General features: G+C 34.3%; 1 protein-coding gene across 5 annotated transcripts in view; it reads right to left on the reverse strand.

The window, feature by feature from the left end:
- The window catches only part of PRKD1 (protein kinase D1), a 361,380-nt gene that overhangs the window by 83,198 nt on the left and 263,922 nt on the right, over window positions 1–14,260 (reverse strand). For 3 of the 5 annotated variants that reach the window (XM_009249000.4, XM_063715549.1, XM_063715551.1), the window contains exons 3-5: window positions 9,570–9,701; window positions 7,231–7,391; window positions 47–70 (exon numbers count right to left, since the gene is read on the reverse strand). In XM_009249000.4, the coding sequence (XP_009247275.3) occupies window positions 47–70; window positions 7,231–7,391; window positions 9,570–9,701 (317 nt within the window). The remainder of the gene's footprint in view (window positions 1–46; window positions 71–7,230; window positions 7,392–9,569; window positions 9,702–14,260) is intronic. The other 2 variants (XM_002824640.5, XM_063715550.1) reach the window with 1 other exon arrangement.

Consider the following 14,260-nt stretch of genomic DNA (forward strand, 5'->3'; position numbering starts at 1 on the left):
AAGATAGTGAAGCGAATTTCTAGTGCCAGGTAGCATTAGTACCTACCTCAAAGCCAGGACTCACAGGAGACTGAAACATGAAGTTGTAAGAGCAAAAAGCAGGCAAAGGTGCAGAATCAAAGGAGAAAAAGACAGGAAAACAACGTTATTGGATGGAAGCAAAGCACATTACTCAATAATGTTTCATATAGGCATGCTTTCAAAAAAAAGCAAAATGTTATACTAAACAGTCTTTATAACTACAGAGATATCTGAGTTGCAAACTACATTTAATATTTAAATGGAACTATAGACACTAAGTAAAAATTGCAAAAATAGTTGTGAGTTGGTAGATGTTAAAAAAAAAACAACTCTACTTGTCATGGTCTCAGTGATGAACGATGGTTCTTTCACCTCATTGAAAATAAATTATAGTCAAAATGAAGCGTTTTTGACCTTTAAGTGAAAGATTAGATTTTCTTCACAATAATTCATATTCTCAATGGGAAAAGAAAGAAAAAGGTCATCAAAGTAATCAAATGATACAAAGTTGTTATGTGCTTGCAAGAAAGAATAAGCTAATGAATAATCAGTAGCAGTCAGTGGTTTCCAAACCTAGAAAGTCCAATAGCGGGTTAGAGTTTTAAGGAGAAAAATATACCTACAGTGTATTCTTTGCTCATTTTAGAATCTTTGTTGCATATCATTATTTTCTATCTGATTCCGTTCAAGGTTGAAATATAATTCAAAAACAGTAAGGTTACTCTTAATGATTTTTTAAAAGACAAGAGGTAGTATCAATGAAAAATATGACAGAGCTTAATTAAGTAGATAACACTTGACTGGTAATTTATATTGAATATGTTCTTTTTCATCTCTGTTCTCTCAAGCTTTTTGGGGGCAGCTCTATCTGATAACTAGAAACCAAATCAAAACTACAATATAGTTCACTCTTTTTCTTAACAAAAATGCATGACTGAGCTTTGAAATGTGATTTTTTTGCAGTGTTGAATAAAAGACCTCACACTGAGAAAAATCCTAGTATCTGTTTTTTTTGAATCCTCAGTCCTCATTTGCAATCTACAGCTAACCCATTTTGTCAGAAACTTTGGAAAGTCATGAGCATTTAGACTGAGGTTCTACCAAGACTGATCGGTTATCCAGTATTACCTGCTACAGGCCGGGCGCAGTGGCTCACGGCTGTAATCCCAGCACTTTGGGAGGCCGAGGCAGGGGGATCAAGAGGTCAGGAGATTGAGACCATCCTGGCTAACACGGTGAAACCCCGTCTCTATTAAAAAATACAAAAAATTAGCCGGGCGTGGTGGCAGGAGCCAGTAGTCCCAGCTACTCGGGAGGCTGAGGCAGGAGAATGGCGTGAACCCGGAAGGCGGAGCTTGCAGTGAGCCGAGATCGCACCACTGCACTCCAGCCTGTGTGACAGAGCAAGATTCCATGTCAAAACAAAACAAAACAAACAAACAAACAAAAAAGAAAAAAACCTGCCACATTTCTAGATTGACATAAAGCATGTGCAGAACTCAAGGGCAACAACCACTCATTTGAAAAGAACCAAACATGAGTTTCAGGGAAAAATTATAACTTTGTTTGCAGGTACTCTTAGGGCACATTTGCATGCAGAAATGGCAAAGTTAGCTCTTTGGGAGAGGAAATCAATTTCTCAATTTCCAAAGTAAAGTATTATCCTTGCTATCTATATATCTGATATCCAAAGTGTATGTTTTTCCCCCAGTTAGTAGCCCTGAATCTCTTTTTTCTGGGCCGTCATCACAATTCAACTTCAGCTGCATGCTGTTCAGCTCATATTTGAAGATGGTCTGTGCAACATGCATTCATTTACTCATTCCTCTAAGTTATTGTTTCCCAAAGTGCATGTACTTCCCACACAATATTAATGCATTTTATGAGAAAAGGGTTCCATGTTAGAGTGGATTTAAGAACACTAATTTCACCACTGTCAGACTTCTTAGGCCCTTAATTATGCATAATGACTCCTAGGATGTCCAATATTTGGATGAACCAAGAAGCATTTCCTAATCTTATTTGACCAATTTTTTTTTCAGAACATTTTATGGGGCCATTTTTTTTTAAGAAAAACTTTGAGAAACACAGAGACAGTTCTATCTTTTCATCTTGTTATCAAGTTAGAATCACCAGAAATGTCTATAAATCACCAAGGAAAAGAGAGCGACCTGTTTCATTGGTAGTTGGTTGTAAACTATACCACAGTTTTGTTTTTGTTTGGTTTTTCCCTTAAAGGAAGATCATATAATTACTGTTTTGTATCTGTGATGAAACTACTGTAGGTGACAATGTTTATTACGCAAATGAATACTAGAATGTATCCCAGAATGATGTGGCATATTACTTTTAATTTAGCACCCAAAGAATTTATTTCCAATGTAAATTTTATAGCTCCATTTTCTTTTAATTGACTGATAGGAATCTCATAACATAATGTATTAATTATTATGATATAACATTTCATTCTTTTCTCACATGACCTGTGTTGAAGAATCTCAATGACTTTATAACTTGCTATTTGGAGATCCATTGCTATTATCATTTTAAAACATTTTTACTGAGGCACAATTCATATGGAATAAAGTAAACACCATTCTAGGTATATAGCTTGATGAAGTTTTGCATGTGCATAAACCCATGTAACCTCTACCCAGATCAAAGTATATAATATTGCCAGCATCCTAGAAAGCTCACTTCTGCTCCTTCCCAGTTGACATCCCACCTTAGTTTTATTTTGACGTATCTTGCCATAAATTGGTTTTGCTTGATTTGAACTTCATATACTGGATTCATAAGTATGTACCCTTTGTCTGACTTATTTCTTTAACTGTCATTTTGTGAGATTCAACAATGTAGCAGAGTGAATCAACAGTTCATTAAGTCCATGGCTGTATCATTCATACAATCCATTGTATGGCTACACCACTACTGGTTTCTAATTTTTAGCTATTATGCATAAAGATGTCAAAAACATCTTATAACATATCCTTCTGTGCAACTGATGAGTCACACCATACGCATGTGTTTAGCTTTACAAGATAACTGCCAACAAGTTTTCCAAAGTCGTTTGGGCGAATATACAATCCCAGTAGTAGTGTATGTAAGTTTAGTTGTTCAGTATCTTCCCCAGTACTTGTTATTAACAGGTGTTCTTTCAATGTCAGACATTCTGATGTAGACATAGGTCATTACAGACTTAACTTTACAGTCCTTGATAACTAATGATGTTAAGCACATTTTCATGTTTATTGTCTATCTTGTGCAGGTTAAGTATATAGCTATATTTTAAATAACATTGTCTGTCTTCTAACTTTTTTGTAAATGTTCTTTATGTGCTCTGAATATGAGTTTTTATATGATATATTGTATTGAAAATGTCTTCTCCCACTCACTTTTCTATTCTCTTAATGACATATTTTGATTAAAATAATTTCTTAGTTTTAATGATGCCCAATTTATCAATCTTTTTCCTTTGTCATCAGTGATTTAAATCCTGTTTAAAAAAGCTTTTCCTACTCGAAGTTCTTGTAGAAATACTTTCTGTGTTACCTCCTAGAAGCTTCCAATCTACCTATAATTGATTTCATGTATGGTATAAGATAGGGTCAGGATTCTTCATTGCCATATAGATATCCAATTGGTCACAGAAATGTTTGTTGAAAAGACCATTCTTTTCTCACAGCAGTTCTTCCCTTGTCATAATTCAGTTGGTCTGTGTATGCACATAGTTTCTGAACTCTATTTCATCGGTTAATTTTTCTGTCTTTGTGTAATAGCACATTGCCTTAACACTTTATACTTAACTTTGTATACTACTACCTTGCCTTTACTGCGCTTTTATAATATGTTCGGCAATTCTCTGGTTTGTTCTACATCAGGGGTGCTGAACCTCAGCACTATTGACATCTTGGGCTGGATACTTCTTCATTGTAGGAGACTGCCCTGTGTACTGACCTCTCTGTGATTGTTCACTCAAATCCAATTGCCTTGGTTGCTCTTGGGTGCCTTCAAATACGGTTTTGTTATGTCGTATTTTATTCAGCTTTTATCATTGTTCCTCATGGGAGAGTTTATCTGATTAAAGTTTGCCTTTATACCTAGGAACAGACGTTCTAGAACAGATTATTATATTATAATAACTTTTTGCCTAAGACTAACTCTTGCCTGGTGTGGGTTCAATTGGCTTTGACTTCTCCCAAATACCACAAGAACACATGTAAATAAAATAAAAAGATGAGTAAAGCATACAGAAATAATAGAATCATTTAATACTAACTTCTTCTACAGTTGCCCAAAAGTCCATAATTGATATAATTTGATAAATATACTTATAGATAATGATACAGTGTATTAATGTGTTCCACTTAAGGATCTGCTGAGTTTTTCTTGTTTCCTTCTAATACTGATAATAGTTTACAAAAAAAATCCATGCCCACAGAACTGTTATAAATTGACCACATTTTGGAAGTTTTTTAAAGATGGACTGTTTTATGGATAGCATAATGGATAGTTTACTGCCAAAGTTGACGGCAGTTGAAGTTTGTCATGTGATCTATGCTATTATAATTTTTTTCTATCTTAACATTAGAGAAATCTGAGATTGAATTTCTGTGCCCAAATGGATAAACAAACAGAATTACTAATGTCGTAATCTGTATCTGAAAAAGAAACTTTACAGTCAAAATAGGCAATCATTTATGGAAAATATAAATTTCTTATATTTGAGAGAAAATATACTTACCATGGCAGACTTGCAAAATGAATGGTCTAGTGGCATTAATGAGCAAAGCCATCTTTACAAGGGTCAGGCCATCATTCTTTTTGGAAATGGAAATTATTCTTTAATGTATATAGAACCCAAAGGTTTTACTATTATTGCTATAATATTACCTCTTATTAGGCACCCACTATAACTTTTAAACTATAGTTATTGGTGTTACTGGGTTGAAAAGGGATATAGGCATGGTACTCCCCATGTGCCTTGGTCGAGCAGGGTGCTTTTGTTCCTGTACGAAGGAGCGAAGACATGAAAGGGAACAAAGGCAATAGGGAAATATGTGTCCTCCTCAAGATAGGCCAATGTTTCCTATTTTCTCAGGGATTGGATAAAAACAAAGACAAGTAGGCACCCCATAAGGACACAAAGGGCTTTGCTGTGTTTAAAACATGATTCTGAGAACCAGTGTGTCAAATAGTGTCACAAACATTACTTCCAAAGGCATTTCTCAGTTAAAGTTTACCTGAAGGCATTTTATACAAGGTTACGAAAGCTTATGACTCCCATCCCAGTAGCTTTAAAAAGTATCTTGTGGCTCCAATATTTTCTCACTTAATAAATGTCTGATTTGATCATAATTTTACAAGCATTCTTGACAGACACAGTTAAAGTCTAATTTTAAAAATGTGTATTTATAAAATAGATTTTAAGCATTTTACAAAAAAATTTTAATTCACCATTTAATTTTAACATTTTTTGTAATGTATCAAATAATTCAAATAATTTAGTGGTTATTTAATTTGGTTACATAAAGCAATAAAATAAGTTGGTTTAAAAATACAAAAATCTGTGTTAAATTATACTTACATAAGCTAAATTAGATTTATATAGAAACCATATATTTATATACATATATGCATAATTTACAATGTTGTTTCTTAAACTTATTTTTAAATGTCTATCTTATAAACATCATGACTCTCAGCAGCTATGCTTAAAAGCAAGAGTAACTGCTGTAACTTGTAAAATCACTAATTGCAAAAATTCAAACTCAAAGAACTTCTGAGCTGAGAAGATGACATAGGGTTATTTTAAAACACAGACTTTGACTTAAGCACTTATAAGTAAGAATACCATAATTTCAATTAATAGAACTTTATGGAATAATATATGATCACACATATACATTCTGAATAGGTATGAAGTTATAATATGTTCTTCTAGTTATTGGTGAAATTTAGTACCTGCCTTCTCCAACTAGGTTCACTTAATGATGTACTGAAAGCACAAGAAACCCCTAAAAGAGAGCCTTATAAAAGAATATGGGATTTTCCTAATTATTAAAATAATTCATTTCATTTATACTCCCGGTTTACACTGTAAAAAAATTTTGGTGATATAAAGATTGCGATCACAATAAAATATTTTCCGAACAAGTAATTTATACAACTTCTTACAGACGTCTTCAGAATTTATTACCACTCTCCACTCTAAGAGGGATATATTCAACCTAAATGTTTTAGTGTTTTCAAAATTTTTTTCTCTCTAATTGATTTTTACAGTAACAGGATTATAAAACATCATTGTAATATCCATTGGGAGATAGAGGGGGTAAATATGGGAAATTTAAATCCTCAAACTATTAGCCTATTTCAGAATGTGTTTTTATTTTAAATAATTCACATAATTACCACAATTTTTATTTTGTTTCGAATGTTTGGAAAATCCAAATTTAACTTTCTTAAGGAAGAATATTAACCATATCCATAAGATATATATATAAAATAATATATACGATATATAATATATATAAAATAATATATAATATATATAAAATAATATTATGTAATATATAAAAATATAATATATAATATATAATATATATAAAATAAAATTATATATTATATATAATTAAATAAATATATATCTTATGGATATGGTTAATATTCTTCCATATATATTCTAGAGCTAATGGAAATATTTTAAGTGTTAAGTCCTATTTTTCTCACAGGACTTATCAATCAGTTTTTGACAATAAGCTGGCATGTATGCCAGTATGCCAAGCAATAAAGACTTTCATGGTTTCACAAGAGCAAATTTCAAGTTTTCTCCCAAAATAAATATTCAGCCATGCCACAAATTCCTCTAATAATCTTCAGAGAACATTTTGTATCTCTCTGGTTTCCAAATTTTGACAAGCGATGTTTTGCAACATTAACACATTAGTTCGTGCTGCTCTGGCCCTGTGACCATGATAAAACCTCACATATTTTATCATTTCACTAAGCTCAGAGATAAAAGCAAACTCAAAACTGTTGGATATTTGATGAGGCACTGACCAATCTACAGCACAAGCCCTGAAGAAACACTGTCATTAACACCCTGGCTGCATTCTCCGTCCTAGTGCCCTGTCTTGGATTGACATTGCTATCACATCATCCCACAGATTTCTCATGTAAATGGGGAAATGGGTAAACAAGAGGCCGTACCAGAAGGGGCTCATCAGGGGCACTGGTAGAGAGTTCAGCAGATGATGTGCGGATGGTGCTGAGCCCAGTGAGGGAAACATTTGACAGCCTTCTCCGCCTCACACCGCTGCAATTGTTGGGTATTTTAAATGCACATCTCTTATGGTAATTCAGACCACATCCTGGAAAGGGAAAATAAAAATTATTTTTATTGAACCATAAATTAAAAAGTGATTCCAATATTAGTGTAAAGTAGAAATTTAAAAAATAGTACAGCTTCCATTTTCCTTTAGAGTATTTGGAAATTCACATTTTCTTTTGAACATTCTCTGATTTTTTTTTCCAATTTGTTAATGGGTTTTGAATTCTGATCTTATTGCACAAGCTCAGGAACTATGCTAGTTATCATTTTTAAAAATGTTCTGTGATATAACAGACTTAGGCTTTAAGGGATATAGAAATTAACTCAAATTAGATTATCTGAGCCACTTTTAGCTGCCATAAGTTCAAATGTGAGTGGACGCATAAAGGAAAATTAATCACAGCACATCACAAGTTTTAGACAACACTAATTTGAATCTGGGCCTCATAACTTGCTTGTCTACATTGCCTTGAACAAAGTTTCACCTCAGTTTTCTCGTCTCTAAAATGGAGGTAATAACTACCTTGTAGAATTACTAAGAAGATATATAAAGTACCTCACACGCTGGTTTCCACATGGTAGGTGATCAATAATTGGAAACAGATTTCCCACCTAGGCAAGTGTCAGTTTCTTTTCAATATTTTTAATATTCATATTCCCCATGTAGCTGGAGGCCATTACTTAGAATCTCTCCATGTGTCACACAGCAGTCCGGACAGACAAATTTTCATAAAACTACATTTTAGGCAGAGTTTCTTCCAGATTATTGTCTCCTACCTTCCCTCCTCACAGACAGAAATTCAAAAATGGCAGATCGCTTATTGGTAGGTTGCATAATAAATGCTCAGTTATATTTGTCAAAGTTCAAAGAGCTCTATCCCTGCCCTCCCAATCCAAAGAGAATAGAGTACAATTGCGCAAGTTTTAAAGATTATATCATGGTGTCCTAGCACCTTGAATTGCGCAGTTCAAAGTGTTCTTTCCACATTTTGATAAAATTGTGTTGTTGGTGCAGAAATGCAGGTACATGTTCCAGCTCGCGACTCAACAGCTGAGTGAACTTAGATGGTTTAATTTCCTGAATCTCTGCTCATTTCAACAAATGTGTATTCAATGCCTACTATTCCAATTTCTGACTTACTTACTAGGTAAATTTTATTTTTAGTCGGCTGATAAAATATCGAGCACCATATAGGGGTGAAACATGTCCACATGATAAGGGAGAAAAGATGTGAGAATAAGGGTTCCCAGGTCAGACCGACTTTGTTCAAGACAGGAAACTTAAAGAAATGAACAGAAGAGAATCCATGTACCCCCTAAATGCCTGGAAGATACTTCTGAGGGAGATACTGCTACACTATTGTAGAGGGCACAACATAAGCAGATAGCTCCATTATGCATTATTTTTTATTTTTTACTATTTCATTAGCTTTAGGTGTACACGTGGTTTTTGGTACATGAATGAATTATATAGCGGTAAAGTCTGGGCTTTTAGTGTAGCTGTCACCCAAATGGTTTATGTTCATTGTACACAATAGGTAGTTTTTCATCCCTCAGCCACCTCTGAACCTCCTGCTTCTGATTCTCCAATGTCTATTACACCACTCTGTGTGCCCCTGTGTACCCACAGCTTAGCTTCCACTTATAAATGAGAACATGTGGTATTTGGCTTTTTGTTCCTGAGTTACTTCAGTTAGGATAATGGCCTCCAGTTCTATCCAAGTTGCTGCAAAAGACATTTTGTTATTTTTCATGGCTGAGTAGTATTTCATGGTGTATATATATAATGCATATTGTGAATTGTATTCACAATTGCAAAGGTATGGAATCAACCTAAGTGCCCATCAACCAATGAGTGGATAAAGAGAATGTGGAGCGTATACACGCACACACACCAATGTATATACATGTTTGTATATATGTGTGTATATGTATATATGTGTATATATACGTAGATCTATGTACATAGGTGTATATATACATAGACTTGTGTATATAGGTGTATATATAGATAGATCTATGTATGTATACACACAAAAAAACCCATATTTTCTCAACCAACAAGTGGATGAAGAAAATGTACATATGTACCACATTTGCTTTATCCACTCATTAGTTGATGGGCACTTAGCTTTTACATATCTTTGCAATTGTGAATTCTGCGATAAACATAGGAGAACAGCACACATTTAACTTGCATGGGAAGAAAATAACTTACCTTCACATTTAAGACCTTGACGCACCAGCCCCCACAGCATTTCTCCACAGTGATCACAGAAGGCTGGAGCTCTGTATGAATGAACAAAGAGAGCGTGGGGACGAATCTGAAAGTCTTCAAAGGTGGCGGAAGCTGTAAAAATAGTGATGTTGAAAAGTAAGTTGAATAGGCACTCTGATCTGTAAATAAAAAGTATGCAAGATAATAAATATGCCAGTACGGATATAACTCCCTAGCCAAAGTTAGGGAAGATAAGATGCAACACAGCTTGCACTTTCAGCCATTAAACATTATTCCCAGCCATAGTTTTACAGGTGATGGCACAGCAACCATCTCTCTTCTCCTCTTCCTGCTTGACCAAGTTTCAGACCACTTTAAAAACAGCCAAAAACATAGCAGAAAGCATGAATGAAAGTATAAGTAAACCTGATTTACAAATACCTGATGATACTTAAAAAATATTTTACTTTTTCTCTTACTTAGATGAATGAGAAAGGTATTCAAAAATATTAATGAAAAGAAAAAAGTTGATGAATTGAATTCAGACAGATCTGAAAAATAGTATCCTTGAGTTTGACCATGAAGAAGTACATTACAGGATCCAGTTGAAAGATAGATATAAAATATGAGTGGCTTCCTTATATAGGGATAGAACTGTTTGAACTCTTGGGCAATGTATAATAACTAAGCATTTAAATCATGACTGAGCAACAACCAAGCAGCCACTTCACCAACATGCCAAAGAGAGAGATTTAATACATACGCTGGTGAATTACAGTCCATTCTGAGAAATACACCTTAATCAACCATATTCATGTTGTAGGGAACTTTTTGGTGTTGCTTACTGTTGCTTATTCTGTATGGTACTCATGCAGGATATTAAAATCCATGTTTATTACATCTTTCCATATGATATTTTTATTATATTATAAAAGTGGTTTGTGCTTTTTTTGTTGTTGCTGAAATCAAGAAATAGAAAGGTATCGACAGCGGAAAGATCAGCTCTTTTGTCAACGTCCTAATGGAAAGTGGTGGATCTTTCCAGACCTATGTGCACACAGTAAGCCTGAGGTTGATGCTGCACAATATAGCACAGTATAGCACCTGGCAGTCAGAAGACCTGGGGGAAGCCTGACCTTTACCGGAGTGACATCTCAATAAGCACGAGCCTCAGTTTCTCATACCTAAAAAGAGACAATCTGTCTGATGATGACTTCTCCAGTCCCTTAAAATTTAAACTTCCATTAATGTAAGAACAGAACCATATGAACTTAACTTTGTAAGATTTTATTTTAAGAGAATTTTGGGGAAAACTGGGGGCTTCAATATATTCCTTGTCTTCTGCTTTCCTTTCCTTTCCTCCTCAATTCAAATAAGTTTAAGAAATTGCATATCACATTTCCCACTTCAAGATCCACAATATAATTGTCAATGCTTACTCCAAGCAGATCAGAAAAAAAGTGTGGTTTGGGTGCCAATCATCTACTTTGGTGGTTTGGTCAAAATGTGTCCAATTGGGAGAATGCCAAATTCTTTTTAAAATTGGTCTCTCATACTCATATAGAAAATTTATTTTTAAAATATCAAAGAAAATAATTAAAGAGAAAACTTTATGTCAATTCTTAACTTCTAGCTTCTCCCCTCAGCCCCAAAATCACCCCTCCAGACCAAACAACTATGACAATACTATGACAACGATTAGTTGAATAATTACTTTAGTATTCAAAATAAGCCACATTAGAATTTGACAATACAAATACCAAGCTGGATTCAGACATTTTTGGAATTAATCAGAAGGAATATAAATAATTAAACTAAAGATTTTCAGTGACACTCCCCCAATTTATGCTAGGTAAATTTGTTTTTTTTTTTCATTTTTTGAAGAGGATTAACATTCATAAGCAGTTAACACCCTTGACTTATGTTTAAATGCCATATTTCTAAAGTTCAATTTTAATATTCTCCTGTTAATTTTAGAATAATTAAATACATTTTTAAAATAAAACTACAAAGTGTGGTGAGGTTTTTACATCCATTTGAAATCAAAGCACAACATCCATTCATTATGAATTTACCTGTTCTGCACCCTGGGGGAAATCAGCATTAGTTGAGTGTATGCATGCCATCTTGCCTAATCACAAAATTGCACTTCAGAGATAATCACTTAGCACAGGAAAACAAAGCGAATGCTGTAATTCCATTTCATTTAAGTTTAGGAATCAAAATGGACAGATAAGAATAGGAATATTAAAGTGTCTAGAGATTCCAAGAGAGGAACAATGGGCTATCTGTTAGTCTGTCATAATCAATCAGCCAACCTAAATTAAAACCATATGACAGGGCAACAAACTAAACACAATAGGCCCCTTATACTGGTATTTGTGTCTCTTTGATTTGCTCTATTCACAGCCTATTGTTATACTCCAGTGTGCAAGAGAAGAGAAAATGACATGCTTTTCTTAGTCACTGAGCATTTGAAACAGGTAATTGAGCCAAAAACCCTAAGATAATCAGTTCTTTTATGGTTCATTATAAATTGTTGCACAAATGGAGTAAACTGTTTGGTTAGCAGTACAGAAGAAATAAGGCTTCTGAAGCAAAATAATCTCTGGAGGTCAAAATTATTTGCATAATAAAATAAAATAATGTCAGATCTTCCAAGATTTTCAGGACTTTTTTTAAAACCTGGTAATTTTGGCAATGGGAGAGGCATAAACTCTTTCTGGCTATGACAAGTTGGGACTGATATAATGAGAGGAAATGCTTAAGCAATCTATAAGGTAGTTATTATGCCTACCCCCATTTTACAGATGAGAAAACTGATACTCAGAAATTAAGGAGCTACACTAGGTAATACAGAATCTGAACTGAGGCAGTCCTGACACCAGAATCATATAAACCCTCTCAGCCACTATTACTCAACTTATATTTCTTTGACTATTTAAACACTATGGATTATAAGCTGCACCTTTATTTTATGTATCACTGAAAAATATTGTTTAAAGAGTGCAATTAAATACGTATAACACACAACCCCTTGTAACATGCATTATTATCTTATAACAATGTTGGGAAAATAAGAAGTCATGAAATAAAGTATAGAAAAAAATTAATCCAGTTCTCAAGATCAAAAATTCTTTTAGTATGCTTTTTGCATGAGCTCCATGTGTAGAAATCCTCCTTTCCAAACAAATTAAGGAAAAGTCATCGGTTTTTCAACTTTTACAAAAGTCAGTGGTAATGATGAATAGGTGAGCTAAAAGCCAACTGGAGCTTTGTGTCCACATGATAACATGTCACCACATTGAATTGATTAGTTTGTCCCAAAGCAAAACATTTTGAAGTTTCTGAAAGCTGTGAAGCTTTGCTGTGGGCATTTTTTTTTTTCCTTTAGTGTCTAGAATATTGAAAATCGTTTCTGGATACCACTCCTACACAAAATCACATACTTGCTATTTTTAAGGTATTCTGTAGATTAAAAACAAAAACAAAACAAAACAATATTGGCTGGGCATAGTGGCTCACGCCTGGGATCCCAACACTTCGGGAGGCCAAGGCAGGTGGACCACCTGAGGTCAGGAGTTTGAGACCAGACTGGCCAACACGGTAAAACCCCATCTCTACTAAAAATACAAAAATTAGCTGGGCATGGTGGCATGCACCTGTAATCCTAGCTACTTAGGAGGCTGAGGCAGAAGAATCGTTTGAACCTGGGAGGCTGAGGTTGCAATGAATCGATATCGCACCATTGCACTCCAGCCTGGACAACAGAGTGAGACTGTGTCTCAAAAAACAAAAAACAAAAACAAAACAAAACAAAACAAAAACCAGTATCTTCTTTAAACTTCCTTTCATTCACCCATAAACACACATTATTGGTGGAATGACTACTACTCACAATCAGTTTATTGCATTTGTGAATATCTCAATTAGAAAGTTCTTTTTATTGAGGCCCCAATACACTTCTGTAACTTTTACTTAGTAATCGTAATGTTAAAAGCAAGCCTTTAAAAATAAGGCATTTTTATGCATTTAAATGAGCTTATGTAAGTAAAGCAGTCCTAATAATTTCAACCTAACATAGTTTATGTTATGTGTTATTAATATATCTAGAACCTCCTAGGTAATATAGTATATGTTGAAAATAAAAAAAGGACTAAGGAACAGTATCCGTAGTTGAGAGTTCGAAGTCAAAATGAGGATGACAGACCCATGTATATTTATAATACCAAATGCAGGGATGGAACAGAAGACAAAGGGTGACTGAGTCTGTCTAGGTCTGTCAGGGAACGCTTCATCCAGGAGAGGAATTGTACAGAATCCTGAAGGTTGAAGAGTATTTTGAAAAGCAGAGAACAGGGTAAAAGAGTGAACATTTTTATATAGTCTTATTTTAATTATATATAACATAGGATTGTCTATATATTTCTTTACAATTATTATGGGTTCTTGACACTTTATCATCTTTGGTGCACTGTCAGGGTAATCAGCAAGAATGACTACAAATTGTCTATGAGGCAGGGAACTGAGAGATGACAACAGATAAATTTCACACTATTGTGGCCCAGGTGTGTGAGTGTTTGTAAAATTAAGCTTGCACATGTCCATTCTCCCTCCCCATCACCCAATACACATATATACCTAACCCCCAAGGTTGGTCATTTTTTCCTGCTTCTCTGTTGGTCCCAGTC

Source organism: Pongo abelii, chromosome 15 (assembly GCF_028885655.2).
Source record: "Pongo abelii isolate AG06213 chromosome 15, NHGRI_mPonAbe1-v2.0_pri, whole genome shotgun sequence".
Taxonomy (NCBI): Eukaryota; Metazoa; Chordata; class Mammalia; order Primates; family Hominidae; genus Pongo; species Pongo abelii.